General features: G+C 42.8%; 1 protein-coding gene across 1 annotated transcript; it reads right to left on the bottom strand.

The window, feature by feature from the left end:
* Positions 1-7: 7 nt before the first annotated feature.
* LOC121867163 lies at positions 8-19,059 on the bottom strand. The gene is made up of 2 exons (XM_042366928.1): positions 16,826-19,059; positions 8-3,846 (listed from the first exon to the last, which is right to left on the bottom strand). The coding sequence occupies exons 1-2, from the start codon at positions 18,344-18,346 to the stop codon at positions 3,643-3,645; spliced, it is 1,725 nt and encodes a 574-aa protein (XP_042222862.1). The 5' UTR covers positions 18,347-19,059; the 3' UTR covers positions 8-3,642.
* Positions 19,060-20,632: the final 1,573 nt, after the last annotated feature.

The following is a 20,632-nucleotide window of genomic DNA, read 5'->3' as shown; positions in this document are numbered from 1 at the left end:
TAAATGGTACTGGGGAAAAATGTTTTATTTCTACAAAAATAACATAAACTCGAACCTTTGACACTGGCTACTTCTCGGAGTTTTATGCATAATGAGGTATAGGGCCTAGCATTCCTATATAGTCAATCTCTAACGTAATAAACCGTATTATGGATTTGTATATACACTAAGAAAATGTTGAAGGAGTATATATGCCAGCTATATACATCACGAGGAAGATTTTGACAGAAGAAATATCTTGTGAGTATACTTAAACATATTTAGGTATACACATTTATATATACTGTATATATACTTGGAAATATACGCTTTATGTATATTGGTAGTAGTGTAGATATACTTCTCGCAGTAAACATATTTATCATGATATTTACAGATTTAGCAGTAAACTTCATTATATCGAAGACAACATATACAGTACATCTCCAAGTATACATAAGTATACCTATACATTCTGCAAGGACCAATACATGAAGCTGTATCTGTATTACGGACACACTGTAAGGTATATGTGTATAGGTATTATTTTATGATGTGTATGTTTTTTATGCATGTACGATTATACACAACCACACAGGCCAAACGCACGTACCCACGCACGCGCACACAGACACACACACACACACACACACACACACACACACACACACCACACACACACTTATAAACATCAGCTGTACATGTAAGTGTCTGCAAGTGTCAATTTATATATACATATATGTTTATATACAGATGATTATATGCTTAACATTGTACGATATATAAGTCATAATTGTAGGAGCTCCACAACAACCAACCCTCGCCATCACTGTCGTCCTCAAAGTAAGATTCTCAAAGGTATGTGCGATGTTATTCTCCCCTTTCTGATTGGGTAATTAAGGATGAGACAACGTCCCCTGATTGGCCCATATCAGCTATAAAGATGGTAGGTAGATCCGTGAATCTGTCTTAAGTTAGATGCGATCTTCAGATCTTACTTAATGGGAATGGGAAAAAAAATTATCGCGAGAACCCTTGAGAATCTAATTTTGTTCAGACCAAACAACTCTTAATAAACCAGCCTTAAATTCCAAGACTTTTTATCCAAATTCCGAAACTTTTGATTTATATTTAGGAAGTTGACATATAAATTAAGAATCTTTTAATTTCAGAATTTGTCCAATCAAATTAAGAACCTCTACATTAAAATTCAAAAACTTTTAACAAGTTAAGAAGCATTTAGTGAGTGTTCTTTCTGTAATATTTCCTCATTCTTCCACCTTGAAGATAACTTAGAAATAAACAGGCATATTAACACAATGTACTGATAGGCTTGCCAACACCTCTATGGCAAGTCTCACTATATTGGGAGTTAATAAAAGGGAGTTAACATAGAGTATTGATGCTTTCTGAATTGTTATACAGATAAATTATCACTCTGGACCATCGTCAAGGAAGGAAGGAAGGAAGGAAGGAAGGAGAGAGAGAGAGAGAGAGACCCTGAAAGAGAAAGAAAAATCGAGCAACAGATAAGAGAAAGAGAAGAGGAAAAACAAGCGAGAAATAAAAAATAAAACATTACATATACAGGTATGACAAGAACCATATACCATTGTCTTGATTCATAATAAAAGACAGAACAAAGGAACGATATCCAGATTAATCCATTATGGTCACTTGTTCCTTAATCCTGATATGGAATATAAATATACAGGGTCACCAAAAAACAATACCCAGATTTTAATATATAATCCTTTAAAAATTGGGCATTTTTTTTCGAGGACTTTGCATATACACACTGGTAAAGAGGAGCGCGCTTCTTTTGTTTTTCTTCGCATAACTGTCGGATAATATTTCTGTCTTATCTGCTTTATTTTAGGTTAAAGTAGAATTCAAGACTAATATTACTTTTTTTTACAGGTGAAATATTTAAAAATGGTGTCACAGGTTTGTAAATACATGAGTAGTATGTTTATCTGAAACAAACTTAACCGATGCTAAAGCGACGTAAACATTGGTCGGTTCAACGTATGATATAATTTGTTTTTATTTTGTTTATTGAATCACAACAATAAATAAACATTCGTCAGAGTGTCACAGGATTTCAAATGTTTACATACATAAGAGAAAAATAAAAAACACAACTCCGGCCATCATCAGTTTTCTCTGTTGTGTTTGGTTTATCAAATAGTGCCTTATACCTCTTTCTTAGTCCTCCAGCGAAGACCAAAATCAATAAAACTATAATACTGGTAAAGATGAAATCATCGTAAGGAACCAACAGTTGTTTTCATCGCCTTCCTGGTGTACAGTACAGTACATAAGAGTAACAAGGTACACACACCCATTAACCACACACTCGTCTTTTGACTGACTAGGTAAGTTTACACCTACTGATCGCTTATTCTACCAAAACTGACATTAGAATCGCTTTATTAATCTTCACTAAACACCGTCCACTCTTGTGGTACTGGGAATTTATATGAAGGGATTTACAAATTTGAAGGACATGACGGCGAGCGCTTGGCGTGTAGGACAGCCCCTCACCGCCGTGGGCCGTTGTTTCAGGAAGACAGTCTACTGAATGGTGTCATGCTCGTGACAAACCATATGATGATGACTGTCAACCTCCAAAAATATGACAGTATGATAAGTCATCTCCAACAGCATTGGCTTTTGAGTCATGACGTCTTGTACAGGTACATGGCGCCACTGGCAGTTTATCCTGGCCTGCCTCCATTATTTTTCCATTTTACCAAATATAACTTATAAATATAATAACCTATTTAATGCTCTACAATTATATATATATATATATATATATATATATATATATATATATATATATATATATATATATATATATATATATATATATATATATATATATATATATATATATATATATATATATATATATAACCACCAAAATTTCTTATAATTAATAACAATTTGATGAAGACTTAGTGCTAGACAAAAGGTGACACCAGGATGGCAGAGCCGAGGGCTGAGCCGTCGTGTCCTACCAACAACAACAAGTAACCAGCAGGTCGTTGCCTGAGTCATGACCTCTCAAGTGGGTCATGGATTAATGTACAAAAACTGGATTCCAAAATATCTTGTTAACCTCGGGGGCCAGCTCCCAATGAGGTGCCCTGGCCGGGTGCCACTACAAGTGCCAACCCCCACGCAGAGTCCGCTAGGTGCGGCCATCCCACCCACATCATCCACCCGGCGTGTACCTGAGTGGTACTCCCACAAGGTGGACCTTGTCTCAGCAGTCAAGGTAAGTGGTGGAGGGAGGAGGGAATCGCCCAATGACTAGAGCTATTCAACTCAAACTTGATTAATGAAATGACAAAATAAATAACTAACATTAAAACTCTAACCCCACCGAATTAATTATGTGCGTAAGGGGGTGATTGTTGTTGTATTAGAGGGGGTAAATAAAACTCATACAAACTATCAGAAAACATTTTTTAAAAACTGAAAAAAAATGAATATCGAATTTACAACGAGATGAAATGAAACCGAGTATGGCGTGGTAACACTAGAGTACAGTACTGTGAAGTGGCCACAACATTATCAGCTACAGGCGATGACGATATACAACCTTAAACACCTAGACACAACGACGACAAGGAATGACCACAGCCACGGCGATCACTTGTCCTTAAAGTCGCATTGGTTGAGATGTTGGGACATGTCGCGAAGGATAAGGACCTTGGGGCAGCCCTTAGGCCCGTGGTGGCAGTGGACGGGACGGTACACACAGAAGTGTTCGTGGTCCAGCTTGGCCCTGGGCCGGTGGTACTCCGGGCACCCCTGATTTGCCCACCTGCACGGGAACTTCACCAGCTGACACACCTGTTGGTAATACATATTCGTTAGTTAAATTTGTTGTAAACATATCTGTTTGCTACTTCTGTTAGTTACACCTGTTAGGCACTCTGCATTGTCACAGTAACGCCTGTTGGTTACATCTAATGCTTGCACCTGTTAACCACACCTGCCAACGGCATATTGCCCTTACCACTACATGATGTAAGTCAAGGACAGCACATATATCAGCTGCTAATTGACAACACCAAAAGAAATAAAGATTTACAGTTAAACGTCTCACAAAGGTTGGTGAAGCACCTGGGAATAAATAAATCAGTATATATAAATATATATATATATATATATATATATATATATATATATATATATATATATATATATATAATTATTTATTTATGTTTGGACTGAATTCAGAGAGTGGGTCGACCACTGGCGCCTAATTAAATGTCTGCTGTGGGCCCAGTTCGTGGTCATCAGTCGCCAGCTGCTACTAAAGAATTCTCCCCCCTGGCGAGAACCTGAATATTTACAGCATATAATTATAACCATTACTCGCACACAATGACCTGCATCAGGACATTCAGGAGTCACAAGTGTTCTTATTTCAAAAATTTCTTCTATCTTTAACACAAGAACGCCTTGAAGTTGAAACATAAAACTAACATGCAACATGGCATCAAAACTACGTTGCAACTGCACAAACTTGATCGGCTTCCACAAAACTGATATAAAAAACTAACTCTTTTTGTAATCGAACATATACAATTAACATACGAAACCTCTGTTAATCTAGACTTTGATGCGTTCTTTTTTTTAATTTAGGAGACGCTGATTCTGGGTAAATAGTAAAGCTGGATTAAATACAAGGATAACTAGGCAATAAAGCAGGTCTAACTAGCCATGAAAAAGTCATAACTAGCCTTGAAAAAATACGTAACTACCCATGAAAATAGACATCACTAGCAAATTCGTGTAGCTCTGATACTAATTAGTGGACCTAAGTCAATCTCGCTGATACTCCAATATAAACACGTTATTGTTCTTATCATTATCTTCCATCTAAAACCAAAACAGGTTACTCATCCTCGCATTCGTAGTGTGGCCATTAGTATCTGGCAGCTGAGAGAAACAAACCGTCACGCAAACTAAACTCTACATCACTAAACTTCTAAACTTCGTGTGGGTAAAACGCCTTAAACACCACTCCCCTCAGCCCAGGTATTGAGTTCTATTTTAAAACCTCTAGCGTTTATTTATATAGAGTTCCGAGGTCTGTTGGGGTGTCGGGGTGACCAAATATACATGTACGGTGGGGTTAGGTGTGATTGTGCTGTGTTGTGTCGTGAAATGTAGAATATTAAGCATATTTTGATTCACGTTAGATGGGAAGGTGTGGTGATGGGATTGTTTAGGTCAGGTTGGGTACGTTTGGTTGCAATTACTTGTTTAGGTTACGATTGTTTTGTTGAAGTAATGTAGTCAGGTTATCTTAGAAGAGGTAAATTAGACTAAGTTATGTTTGTTTAGGTGGATTAGATTAAGTTTAGTTTGTTTTGATAGATCATCTCACACTATGGAAATCAACTCACTTGAGATAAATTTTCTTTTACCTTAGTTTAAATTTTACGTTTATAAAAACCTTTATTTTGATTGACACTCCAGGATACAATGGATCACCTGAAGATTAGGCACCCCAGCTTATTTCCTCTGAGTAACCTAAACTCTAACCCCTCCAGGCAGCGTTAAAGTGGTTAGTTAAGCTTCAGGTGAAATAAGCTGGAGTGTTATTCTTCAGGTGATGCAAATATTCTCCGAGATGTATTTATAATTTATCATAATCCTTATCATTGATACCTAAGGAATTCTCAACCATATCCTCAGCAGCTGTTAATTTGAAGGACTATGTAAATCCTTAACTTATTACAACGGTTAATATCGATTCATCTTCACAAGTTAATAGGACTTACACGTCTCCCTCAGTGCCCGCCCTCACACTCACACACACCGCCTTACATCGCGCTAATTAGTTCCTCCGTTTATCCTCTCAATATAAAAACTGGTCAACAGATTAGTGGGTAAAGACAGAGAAGATGAGCATAGTTTTAATACTGTAAAGACGGAAATAATGATTGTTTCCAAATGAAGAACTCAGGTGGAAAAATTGTGTAATTGAGAAGTAACAGTGTTTTTTTTTTAGATGTAAAAGGCTGCTGAAATGCGCCGTTTAGTCAGTACTGTTGTATGACCAGTTATGTTGTATGGTCAGTACTGCTGTATGGTTAGTACTGCTGTATGGTCAGTACTGTTGTATGGGCAGTAACGTTGTATGGACAGTAATGTTGTATGGTTAGTACTGTTGTATGGTCAGTACTGTTGCATGGGCAGTAACGTTGTATGGACAGTAAAGCTGCATGAACAGTACTGCTGTGTGGGTCAGAAGGTGGACACTCAGTAGACACCAGAAAGAGGCCGAGGAGAATACTTGATATAATAATACTGTACGTCAATAGAAAATCAACTGGAGACGTTTATAACAGACCAACAACCAGAAGACATAGCAAACATTTATAGAATAAGAAATATGACATAATTTGGCCATGCTTTTGGGTGTAATGAATTTTTTTTAAATATAATACGTGTCCTCCCTCACTGTACGTGTCCTCCCTCACTGTACGTGTCCTCCCTCACTGTACTTGTCCTCCCTCACTGTACTTGTCCTCCCTCACTGTACTTGTCCTCCCTCACTGTACATGTCCTCCCTCACTGTACATGTCCTCCCTCACTGTACATGTCCTTCCTCACTGTACGTCCTCCCTCACTGTACGTGTCCTCCCTCCTGTACGTGTCCTCCCTCACTGTCACCTCCCTCACTGTACGTGTCCTCCTCCTGTACGTGTCCTCCCTCACTACACGTGTCCTCCCTCACTGTGTGTCCTCCCTCACTGTACGTGTCCCTCACCTCCCTCACTGTACTCCCTCACTGTACGTGTCCTCCCTCACTGTGTGTCCTCCCTCACTGTACGTGTCCTCCCTCACACTGTACGTGTCCTCCCTCACGTGTCTCCCTCACTGTACGTGTCCTCCTCACTGTACGTGTCCTCCCTCACTGTACGTGTCCTCCTCCACTGTCATGTCCTTCCTCACTGTACGTGTCCTCCCTCACTGTACGTGTCCTCCCTCCTGTACGTGTCCTCCCTCACTGTCCTCCCTCACTGTACTTGTCCTCCCCTCTGTACTTGTCCTCCCTCCCTGTACTTGTCCTCCCCTCCCCTGTACGTGTCCTCCCCTCACTGTACGTGTCCTCCTCACTACGTGTCCTCCTCTGCTCTCCCTCACTATGCGTGTCCTCCCTCACTGTACTTGTCATCCCTCACTGTACGTGTCCTCCCCTCACTGTCCTCTCACTGTACGTGTCCTCCCTCACTGTACGTGTCATCCCTCACTGTACGTGTCCTCCCCTCCTGTACGTGTCCTCTCACTGTACGTGTCTCTCCCTGTACTTGTCCTTCCTCACTGTACGTGTCCTCCCTCCTGTACGTGTCCTCCCTCATGTACGTGCCTCCCTCACTGTACGTGTCCTCTCTCACTGTGTGCCTCCCTCAATGTACGTGACCTCCCTCACTGTACGTGACCTCCCTCACTGTACGTGTCCTCTCTCTCACTGTACGTGTCCTCTCTTACTATACGTGACCTCCCTCACTGTACGTGACCTCTCTCACTGTACGTGTCCTCTCTCACTGTACGTGACCTCCCTCACTGTGACCTGATATCACCTGACAAGGTTTCCTCGGGACAGGAAGAGCCACTAATGAATCAGGTAGGAGCCAAACTAAGGTGCTTAACTCTGCTGGTCACATCACACGCACACACCACCGCGTTGCTTTGATAAGAGTAATCCTATCACCTGAAGATTAGGCTACCCAGCTTAATTTACCCGAAGATTAATCACCCTAACCAGGAGTGTTAGATTAAGTTAAGTTAGCGTTAGGTTAAATTAGGTTATGTTAGCGTTAGGGTGGTTAACCTTCAGGTGGAATAAGCTGGGAATGTTTGATCTTCAGATGATCCAAGTAATCAAATAATAATAATACAATACAATATTTCGAAAGTGATCACAAATTTAAAGTCATTCATTCACAATTGTCTAATTTAATGTTTATTTTCTATTTTTTTTTCAATATGGTTGAAAACGCTTGAAAACTATAACGAACCTAATTTAGCTTCCCTACTTATAAGCCGGATACAGGTCATAATGTTCCAGGCAGAATTATAATGCTTCGTTTGGCAGTCACGTCCAGTCTCTGTGCCAAATTCTATACAGAGAGACTTGAATGGCGAGGAGTGATGCTGAGGACATACAAACATACATACACTCGCCCCTTACTGAGTGGATCAGATAAAAAAAAAACATTTTGTCATCCAACTGTTAGTATGTAGCTCATCACACCCCAGGATCAGCCTCTTGATAACTGACACCACGACCTGTATAGTTGTTCCACACTTATTCTCTGACGTCTACATGGGCCTCACCCCTCCTCCCGCTCCCCCTCCCGATCCTCCTCCTTCCTCCAGCCCCCCATCCTCCCCCACCAGCCCCCTCTTTTCTCCCGCTCCCGTCCCCTCCTTCCTCATTACACTTCCACGCTCGTGCTAACAAGTGTTCACTACAATCCTTACCTCCACCTCCTCCAGTATCAATTATTATGAGTGATATTATCTCATCTTGAAGCTACAAGGATACTGTGTGAGGGGCGGGGCACACACTGTTTACAACAAGGACAGCGTGTCAGAATACTCTACCTGTCTGTCTGTCTGTCTGTCTGTCTGTCATCACCACCTAACCTCTTCAAAACCTCACCTCCCCTCCACCTCACCTCCCCACCACCTCCTCACCTCACCTCCCACCACCTCCCTCAACACCTCACCTCCCACCACCTCACCTCCCACCTCCCTCTCCCACCACCTCCCTCCTTCCCCCCCACCTCCCACCCCTCACACCCCACCTCCCCACCCACCTCACCTTCCCCACCTCCCCACCACCTCACCTCCCCACCACCCCACCTCCCACTCTCCTCACCTCCCCACCACCCCTCTCACCCCCCCCACCACCACCCTCCCCACCACCCCACCCTCCCCACCTCCCACCACCTCACCCCTCCCCACCACCACCCTCCTCCACCTCACCACCACCTTACCTCCCACCACCACCCCCACCACCTCCTCCCCACCACCTCACCTCCCACCCCCACCACCTCACCTCATCCTCCTCCACCTCACCTCCCCACCATCCACCTCCCCACCACCTCACCTCCCACCACCTCCCCCACAGTAAGGTATCTAAGATGGGGATTAATAAATATCGCAGCAGCGGGAAGAAGTGGGGAGGGAGTTAAGGGGAGGTAGAGAGAGCAGAGAGGGGGGGGGGAAGAGGGAGTGGGAGGGAGAGAGTGAGAGAAGGGGAGGGAGAGGAGGGAGGAGAGGAGATGGCAGCACCCATCAAGGAAGATAGCCCCCCCCTCTCCCTCCCCCCCCCCCCCACCTCCCCTCCCTTCACCCTCACCTCCCCTCCCGTCACCCTCACCTTCCCTCCCTTTACCCTCATCTTACTACCACACACTTCCCTTTCTTCCCCTCACCACCCCTCCCTTCTCCTCAGCTCCCCTACCTTCCCCTCACCTTTCCCTTCTCCCTCACCTCTCCTTTCTCCCCCCTCGCTCACCGTAAGCCCCACCGCTTACATCCACGTCCAAGCAGCCCACACACACACACACACACACACATATATGCTAATACACCCACAAGTCTCAAGAATGGAGATCCACAAATACACACACGGTTTACGTCGAGTCAACACAAAGAAAGATTTTTCCGAGATAAACAGTGTTCGTGGAAATGTCTCATGGCCCTTTTGTTGTGTGTGTGTGGTGTGTGTCGTAATCTATCATTGCTACATCACCTCCCTCCCAGCATCACCTTGGCATGGGCCAACAGTACCACGTAACACATGTGTCAGGGCCAAGCCAGAGGGAGCTCTTTCTTCTTACACATCTATAACTCACTAACCTGGCCCTCACACACACACACACACACACACACACACACACACACACACACACACACACACACACACACACACACACACACACACACACACACACACACCAGTAGAGGTTAGGGCATACAGGATGAAATACAGGTGATTCATGCACACCAGAGTACTGCACAACACATATGAACTGTTTAGACTTAGAGGAAAATAAACAACTTATATACATTGTAAATATAAATATATAACTCAAACACACATTTCTTTTTCTCGTCGTTCAACTGTTCATCTACAATATGTGGTAAAGATTTTCCGTGGCGACTAATATACCGGAGAGATATTATTAAGGAATTTCCAGAAATAAGAAATACATAAAAGTTATCGCTAATCGCCAATTATCTCTATTAACTGTAACGTTTGTGGAAGCTACGCCAAACAAACATTTATGGAAGCTACGCCAAACAAACGTTTATGGAAGCTACACCAAACAAACGTTTATGGAAGCTACGTCAGACAAACGTTTATGGAAGCTACACCAAACACACGTTTATGGGAGCTCCACAAAACAATCGTTTATGGAAGCTACACCAAACAAACGATTATGGAAGCTACGTCAGACAAACGTTTAAGGAAGCTACACCAAACACACGTTTATGGAAGCTACGTCAGACAAACGTTTATGGAAGCTACACCAAACACACGTTTATGGAAGCTACGCCAGACAAACGTTTATGGAAGCTACGCCAGACAAACGTTTATGGAAGCTACACCAAACAAACATTTATGGAAGCTACGCCAGATCTTGTTCGTCACTCACCCCTAACCTCACCCCTCCACCTTCATCACTCTCAAGGTTAAGTCATTAGGTTAGGTTAGGTTTGGTCAATAATAGCCAAGAAAACACCATTCCCAAGATCATTGTGTTATCTGGTCTTGTTACGTTTCGGTTTTATCAAACATTTGACTTTTAGTTTAAGTACTTGGCGGGTCTTCTAACTGGCACCTTCATCTTTTTAATTCTCTAAGTTTGTCAGCAATCATCATCTCTCCTTTAACTGCTGATGTGTTTTGGTTTGTATTTGGCTAAGGAACTACAGTTTTTATTATTATTATTATTATTATTATTATTATTATTATTATTATTATTATTATTATTATTATTATTAGAAACTTTCACAACCAGCAGTTACTTCAAAGCAATTCATGGATCAGTTCCTTGTGTATAGGTCGAGTCATCTTTTATTTATTAGGCTTCACTCTTTTGAACTTTATATTTTCAAGTTAAACCTTTGAGGAGAAGAGAGTTAAGCCAGCGACCTCAAAGGGTTGAATCATCGTCATCAAAGGGTTAGGTTAGGTTTCGTTAGGTTAGGTTATCGTTATCAAGGGATTGGGGGTTGAATCATCGTTCTAAAAGGAAGTAAACCAGGAAAACCATCTTACTAAAAGGGTTAAACAACCGACTTCAGGTGAATTGCAGCCTTCAATCTCTAAGGGATTAAACCATCGACCTCAGACCTTAGTACCATAATAACAACCTTAAACTCACCTGCCCTCCCAGCACCTAAATTCTAAACCAAATCATCCCCCACCCCCCCTTCCTAACACACCCTTCTCCCTAGCACACCCTCCCTCCTCAACCCATCTTCACTTTCCCAACCCACTCTCCCTCCTCAACCCACCTTCACTAGCCTACCCTCCTCCGTATCCCTCCCTCCCTCCCCCCTTCAACCCACCGTCCCCTTAACTTACATCTCCTATTCGAATTTAACTTTTATAGCACGAACTAAAGCGTCTCGGGGCATTAAATCGGTCCATCAAATATTCTGACCTGATACATCTACGTGTCAGTCCTGGGCGTTAGTCGGGGTGGCCAAACGTCCTTATCACAGACAGAAGGAAAGTGTGTGTGTATGTGTGTGTGTGTGTGTGCTAATCAAAGGGGAAGAACGTCCAGACAGCAGCTATGGAGTGACGGTTCCCATTACCTGACCATAATCGGGACGTGAGTACACCGAGCACTCGATATGGGTCACTGATACCTCCATTGACACTGACATCTTGATTTCACTCTCTTTCACACCGATTGATGACACCCTCTAAAATCAGTCATTCATTCCTTCAGTATCACCATTTCTGACACTATTTAATCATTCCTTCACCATCACCATTTCTAACACTATTTAATCATTCCTTCACCATCACCATTTCTGACACCATTTAATCATTCTTTCACCATCACCATTTCTGACGCCATTGAATCATTTCTTCATAGCTTTGACACCTATCATTCCTTCCACCAGCTCTGACACGAGATATTGTTGCCAATCTACAAGAAGTGTCACTAAGATTATATCCCTATGCCATGACATGTTGAGAAATCAGACAGGACTTGGCACTACTCTCTTAACTCTTACAGTATTTTAGGCACGTTTCTAAACATATCTAAGTTATGGCACCACCTGTATGATTGTGGCACCACCGAGGCACACCCTGTATCATAAAATCATCATTAATACAGTGGCACCATTAAGGCACCACCATTAATACAGTGCCACCATTAACACACCACCATTACTACAGTGCCACCATTAAAACCACCATTACTACAGTGTCACCTTTAAGACACCACCATTACTTCAGTAGCACCATTAATACACCACCATTACTACAGTGCCACCATTAATACACCACCATTACTACAGTGCCACCATTAATACACTACCATTACTACAGTGCCACCATTAATACCTCACCATTACTCCAGTGCCACCATTAATACCTCACCATTACTACAGTGCCACCATTAATACACTACCATTACTACAGTGCCACCATTAATACCTCACCATTACTACAGTGCCACCATTAATACATCACCATTACTACAGTGCCAACATTACATTTCAGTAGCACCATTAATACACCACCATTACTACAGTGCCACCATTAAAACCACCATTACTACAGTGCCACCATTAATACACCACCATTACTACAGTGCCACCATTAATACACTACCATTACTACAGTGCCACCATTAATACCTCACCATTACTCCAGTGCCACCATTAATACCTCACCATTACTACAGTGCCACCATTAATACACTACCATTACTACAGTGCCACCATTAATACCTCACCATTACTACAGTGCCACCATTAATACATCACCATTACTACAGTGCCAACATTAAAACACCATCATTACTACAGTGCCACTATTAATGCGGCACCATTACTACAGTGCCACCATTAATACACTACCATTACTACAGTGCCACCATTAATACCTCACCATTACTACAGTGCCACCATTAATACATCACCATTACTACAGTGCCGACATTAAAACACCACATTACACAGTGCCACTATTAATGCGGCACCATTACTACAGTGCCACCATTACTACAGTGCCACCATTAATACATCACCATTACTACAGTGCCACCATTAATACAATTCATTGCCACCATTACAGTGCAGTGCCACCACACACCATTACTACAGTGCCACCATTAATACACCACCATTACTACAGTGCCACCATTAATACACCACCATTACTACTGTGCCACCATTAATACACCACCATTACTACTGTGCCACCATTAACACACCACCATTACTACAGTGCCACCATTAATACACCACCATTACTACTGTGCCACCATTAACACACCACCATTACTACAGTGCCACCATATGATAATTACTGTACTGTAAATCAGTATTTTACACGTAAAAGTATACTTATAAACCTCTCTATGTACAGCACCACTTCCGTCACTCTCCACTCTCCACCAACAACCACGTCACCATCAACCATACCAAGACCATGGTTATGCACATCAACCTCTCCTCCGACATTGTCCCACCCCCTTCCATCACTTTAGGTCTCAACACACTCCAGGTTGTAGATTCCACTAAGCTCCTTGGCGTCACCACAGACAACAAACTAAATTGGAAACCACACGTCAGTGAAGTTCTCAAATCCTCCAGTTTCCGTCTCCACCTCCTCCGCCGACTCAAGTCCCTCTGAGTTCCTGCACCCTAGCTCATCAGTGTTTACTCAACATTCATACTTCCCAAGCTCACCTATGCCTCCCCCACCTGGTCTTCCTCCCTAAATGCCACACAACGTAAACACCTAGAAAACGTGCAAAAGAGGGCATGCAAGATTATTCTCTCCCCTTCCTACTCCACATATCAAGAAGCGCTCAACACACTGACCCTTTCGACTCTCACTGACCATCACCACGACCTCATCTGCAAGTTTGTTAAGAAGCTTCTGCACCACCCTCGACACCGGCTCCTACTACCACCTGAGATCCCTAGCCCGAGAATTGTTGTTCGACATCACAACCGCATCCAGCCCATACGTGCACGAACTGATCGCTATAAGAACAGCCCAGTCCCAACCATTGTAAAAATTATCAATAACTTATTATAAACCAGTGTATTCACTCCCAATAAATCCTACTTCTTGCACTGTCACTATGTTGAAATGCACTGTAGTTTGAGCTTTTCCGCATCTCGTAATAACACATCTTATTTGTATCACTGATGTTACTTGTATATTATTTGTAAATCGAAACCCATTCCCCAAATATGTAACTGTATATTTTCATCCTTCTGGCTGCTATGCTCTTTCAATAAACCGTTAATTATTATTATTATTATTATTATTATTATTATTATTATTATTATTATTATGATAATGATAAGCAAAGTTTCTCTAGTTTGGCTATTTACTAAGGTCGACCAAAATTATTCCTGGACTGGCACTTCTTCGTGGTAGATGACACAGTGCCAACTAGATATCATATATATAGAGAGACTTTCTTTTTTTTATATAGCTAATTATATTAAGGAAGAGGAGGAGGTGGGAATTTAGCTCCCCACAGCAACGTAAACAAGTGTTCATGTGGTGTGAATGAGGGCGATGTTGTGGCTACTTGCGGCGGCACACAATACAGTACACTCCTGTCTTGTGTAGTTTACTAGGGCCCGCCGTGACGTGTGTGTGTGTGACTTAGGAATATTTTACAGATATAGGTTTAGTTACAGCTAGGTACAGTTCCGGTAATGGACAAAATTGTGTTACCTTGTCAAATGAGCTATAAATTGTCTCCCAGTCATTTTATATATTTAAAAAAATATATCATAAACTTCATTATAGTTTATTTCATTATATAAAAGACCTGTATGAAAATTGCGAACATTTTAATGGGTCATGAACCAATAAAAAGAACAGTGCAGCGATACAAAATCTGGTGTATCGGTATTTGTTGTGCGTCTCACTTATGACAGGGGACAGTGAGGAACACAGAAGGCGCTGCTGTAACTGCACTACACATAAACGACGTAGTGTTGGTCAAGTCTACAGATGAGAACAATGACTTTATTTGACTACTGTATATTTACTGACAAGACCTATGACGTTAAATGTTACCGATGCTTAGAGGCCAAACCTTTACTAATCATCGCTGGTTGTGGTTAGAATCCAAACTTCTACGTCTCTTTAGAAGGAATTGATTCCTTAGTTAAAAAAACAAGGCATAAGTGATCACTCGGTGGTAAGGTTTGGGGTCAAACTTGCAACCCTCACGCACCCCTCTTCAGTGACCCGCACGAGTCTCGTACAGTAAACAAGGTGGGAAGTTTGTAAACACACTGCTTGCGGTAGTCAACACTGGACCAGGGCACTTAAGAGGCAAAACCCACGCATACTCGGTTTAGGTATGCACTTACCTGTTGTTGCCTACGAAAGTGTAAGACATCTGTCCCTCCATTAGATTACGATTAGTTTGGATGGAATTAGATAGGTTGAGTTTAGGTTAAGTACTGAATTTGAATTTAAATCAAGGCTGGTCATTAGTTAAGTGTAAAAAATATTTTAAGAGTTAGGTTATAGTTTACAGATCATCTGTGAATCAGGCGCAGACAAAGAAGCGGTCACCAGAGTGCGCAGTAGCTAACCAGGCGCATCACCTCATCACACTAGTGACTAGTGGATTAGGAAAATCTAAAAGCAAGACCGGAGACCACGTGAGTTGAGACACAAATGTTCCTCTCTGGTATATCTTTTACTTCCTGGGTTTTATTCTATGGGAAGTTTACCATAGCCTTTCGCCGATGCATTTTTTTTTTACTTCTGGTTACGGTATAGTCTCAATGCTACTTCCACAACATTTCACCTTCCGTTTATAGCACGCCAGGCAGGTGCTGCCCAACATCCCTAAAGTATGATTCTATGAGCATCCAGGTCTTGGCTACCAGCATGATAGTTGGCATGTGACGAAGGTGTAATGTTAAGCGGTAGTATACAGGTGGGTCAAATATTCTTACGACGCAATAAGCCAACGGCATGAGGATGTCATCTGCGTACACAATAGCGTTTGTCAAATAGTGGTACTATGTTGCCGCCATCAGAGAGACACAGACAAGCAACATATTTATCACGCCTTTTATTATGTTAGTGTGACGGCTCAATGTCACTCTAATAAATGACAGAGAAAATTACAATACTTTGATATGTGGTGGGCAAGACTGAGTGACAAGTGTAAGGTGAGGATTGAGTAACACTGTCACCAGAGTTAATACAGATACGTGTGTCTGGACAGGGTGCCATGAACAACCGACTAATGGAATCACAAATTCATATCTGTGTTGTACAAATGTTGCCTAAGGTCAATACTAAAGAAAAGTATGAGACAAAAGACAGGAAATTACGTCATGTGTCCTTTATCATCTACTACAACTAATGGTTCGTTAATGACGATGACAAGGTGATAAGAATAAGCTGATCCTAACTTTATGAAGCAGTCACAAAACTGAGGGACTAGTATCTTTTACCTTTACCTGATCACACGATGTAGGCACAGAACACGAGGCTCCAGATATTGACATAATGGTGGAAGAATCTAAGAACAACAACAAAACAACTCACCTGTTCCATCATCTGGTTGGTGTTATCGGCGAAGCGTTGTTTACATACAGGGCACACCTGCTTGAGGGAGAAACGGCAGGAACCACACACGAGGTGCCCCTTCCTGCACTGGTGTAGGGGTGGGGCCATGAATTCCTGGCAGCCCGAGCAGCAGAACAGTTTCAGGAGGTCCTCGTACTCCACCAAGTTATCTGAGTCCTCGAACACGGCTGTACCGTTCAGAGTCAACAGCTGGTGGCCGTTAGTGCCCGGGGAGTTGCTTTTATCGCTCATCTTAGAGCGGGTGGACAGCCGCCGGGAAAGTGAACTACTGAGCTTGCGAAGGCGCGAAGGTGTTCTTGGTTCTGAAGTAGAAGAACCCTGTACGTCAGGTACGTCTGGCCAAAACTCCTCAGGTGGACTGGTAGGAATAGTGCGAGCCGGTGTACTGAACAATCGACGGAAGCTGCGGGTGATGGCGGAGCCTCGGACAATTGTTGGTGACGCTTTTTCAGGCGAGAGAGGCGAGGAACGCTTGGATGTTAGAGCTGACAGCTGCGACACACTGCCGCTTCGGCTGTTGCCTTCTGAGAGACTGCCGCTGGCAGGCAGAGACGGGGACACCTTTTCTGGCCCACTGAAAGAGACGCTACGGGGCATGTTGGCTGCCAGGGGCATGGTAATCTCGTCCCCAGCTGATAAATGCCGTTTGTTGTATTCCGTTCCCTTTTTATCTTTTGTGGTATTTTCAACAGAATTTTTGTCGCTAGTCGTGTTTTCTTCAGCACTGCTACAGTCTTTATCTAATTTCTCGGGCTTATTAACACGTTTTGGGGATAGGGCAGTTGCATCCCTTACGGCGAGCTGGTAGGATGGATTACGGGACACACGATTAGAACGAGAGGTGCTGGGAGTCAACTTGTGGTTCTCACGACCTTCATTTTGAACAGAGGGGCGGTGGTGAAGAGGCATTCCCCTATCTATGCTTTCATTGGCGTACGCTAGTGCTCGAGTCCGTCGCGTGGGCGATTCTTCGGCATCATCTTTATCGGCATACGACAACGTGCGACCTCTCTGCACGGAGGCTATCTTCTGCCTAGTGAGGGAGGTGCTGATGTCCACACTAAGACATGCCTCCACGACCGGCACGTTGATGGTTTCGACAGCCTCCTCCGACTCCTCATCCTCCACCTCCATATCTTCAGAACATTCCTTCACGCTCGATAAACCCTTCTCTTTATCCTGCCCCTCTAACTCACTGTCCATATCATCATACTCTGATGAGGCTGCCTCTGTTTTAATGATTTCTGTGGTCGACATTGTTCGGTAAATTTCGGAATATTCCAACTCGCTTCCGTTCACATATTTCTTGTGATAATCATTCTGATAGTGTTTGTCACAGTCGTGATAGATGCTCTCGTTGGACAGGTTGCCGTTGAGTCCTTCCCAACCCTGTGGCATATCCTCACATGACTCAAACACCGAGAGGTCGCAAGATGTGTTGTCTGAGGGGCTGGAGGGCTTACATATGGGCCCAGGCATGGTGACTGATATGGCGATACTTGCGCTGGTGTAAATAATAGTTCTGACACACTAATACCAAGTTGTTTGTACTCGCATCACTTTATTTCTTGGCGTATATTTTCTTGTCTTCCCAGAACGGATGATTACCACTGTAAATAAAGGTTTATGTAACACTCAAGAGCATCTCCGGTAAACACAGTTATAATCTGCTTAATCTTTACAACTGGAAAAGAACTGGGTTGCTCTTGAAAATGTTAAAGCTCTTGTTACGTAAAATTCAATGAACATTCGTTACTATTTTTATCTAATAACCGTTTTCTGTTGTCGCTTTGGTGATTTTCCAAGAAAGAGAAGTGTGTGTGCGAGTGTGTTTAGACTGTGTTGCTTAAACTCTGACGCAACAGCGAATCTAAATCTATTTTGGGTTCACTACTTTCCCCCCAAGACAGAGAGGAACACGTGTAGTGTTGGGCAGCTGTGATCACCTCCCACTCCCTGGCTGCTCTCTCACCTCCACCTGCCTCTCACAATTCCTTCCTTTCTGTTGATACGTGTGTTGGTGCTGGCAGGGCGCAGCTTTACACAACACACCGATTACCACAGAGCGTCACGAGTCTGTTAATTCGAGTTACGGGACGCACAATAGAGGTCATCAAGGGATCAGCAGGTAGGCAGGGTACTACATGCAACACGGATGATGGAACTAACACGCTCACGACAGCGCAAACTCTCGTCGATCACTGAGTTGCTCCCGCCACTCACCACCCTTATTTATACTGTCGGTCACCGCCCCCTCCCACCCACCAACTCTCTTATCCGCCCACCCACCCACGCGCTGGGTCAGAAGGTGGCCTGGTAAAAGTTGTGTTAATAGTAGTGGTGGTACTAGTGGTAATGGGGATGATGATAGGGTGTGGTGGTGGAGGAGTAGTGTTATGGTGTGGTGGACAGGGTGGTGTTGTGGTGTGGTAGTGAAGGGGATGGTGGTATGGTGTGGTGGAAGGGGTGGAGCTATAGTGTGATGGAAGGGATCCATCTAATTGACATCAAATATATCCATCTCTGACATTAAATACCATCAAGGCCAGATTAAGGTCACAATATAGGTCAATCATTAATCCGCCTGACAGTAAGTACCTCATGTTATTTGACTGAAAAAAATATGTGGTCATGATGTAATGGAGGAGGAGGAAGGTATGTGGGGGGGGGGGTTAACTGTCTCTTAGCTGTGAGGTGGTGTGTTAGCTGTGAGGTAGTGTGTTAGCTGTGAGATGATTTGTTAGCTGTGAGATGATGTGTTAGCTGTGAGATAGTGTGTTAGCTGTGAGGTAATGTGTTAGCTGTGAGGTAATGTGTTAGCTGTGAGGTAATGTGTTTGCTGTGAGATGGTGTGTTAGCTGTGAGATGATGTGTTAGCTGTGAGATAATGTGTTAGCTGTGAGATGGTGTGTTATCTGTGAGATGATGTGTTAGCTGTGAGATGGTGTGTTAGCTGTGAGATAATGTGTTAGCTGTGAGGGTGTGTTAATGTTAGCTGTGAATAATGTGTTAGCTGTGAGGTATGTGTTAGCTGTGAGGTAATGTGTTAGCTGTGAGGTAATGTGTTAGCTGTGAGGTAATGTGTTAGCTGTGAGGTAATGTGTTAGCTGTGAGATAATGTGTTAGCTGTGAGGTAATGTGTTAGCTGTGAGGTAATGTGTTAGCTGTGAGATAATGTGTTAGCTGTGAGGTAATGTGTTAGCTGTGAAATAATGTGTTAGCTGTGAGGTAATGTGTTAGCTGTGAGGTAATGTGTTAGCTGTGAGATAAAGTGTTAGCTGTGAGATAATTGTTAGCTGCTAGATAATGTGTTAGCTGGTTTAGTTTGGTTAGGATTTGGCCAAGTTCGATTAAGATTAGGTTTAGTTTGGTTAGGATTTATTTAAATTTGGTGAGGAATAGGTTAAGTTTGGTCACAATTTGGTTAGGTTTAGGTTAGGTTTGGTTAGGAATAGGTGAACTTAGGTTAGGATTTAGTTAGGTTTGGTTAGGAATAGGTTAAGTTTGTTTTGAAAGGTCAACTTTGGTTAGGATTTTGTTAGGTTTCGTTAGGAATAGGTCAACTTTGGTTAGGTTAGGTTAGGTTAGCTTAGGTTAGGTCAGGTCAGGTCAGGTTAGGTTATGTCAGGTTAGGTTAGGTTATTTTCAGTCTGTTATTTAATAAGATCATGGTGGATGAAGTATTGCTTAAGGTCATCTTGTGCCGTAAAATAACTTACCCTCGTAACCAACACACAACTTCAGCGTGTCTTTGAGTCTCATATT

This window comes from Homarus americanus, unplaced genomic scaffold (genome assembly GCF_018991925.1).
Source record: "Homarus americanus isolate GMGI-L3 unplaced genomic scaffold, GMGI_Hamer_2.0 scaffold6317, whole genome shotgun sequence".
NCBI classification, from domain to species: Eukaryota; Metazoa; Arthropoda; class Malacostraca; order Decapoda; family Nephropidae; genus Homarus; species Homarus americanus.
This window is presented reverse-complemented; position numbering and strand designations above follow the sequence as displayed.

Bases quoted from the DNA above. Each gene is read 5' to 3' on its own strand.
- LOC121867163 (XM_042366928.1), bottom strand. From the start codon at position 18,346: ATGCCTGGGCCCATATGTAAGCCCTCCAGCCCCTCAGACAACACATCT. The intron at 3,847-16,825 runs GTGAGTTGTTTT...TATTACCAACAG, and splicing joins CCAACCAGATGATGGAACAG to GTGTGTCAGCTGGTGAAGTT.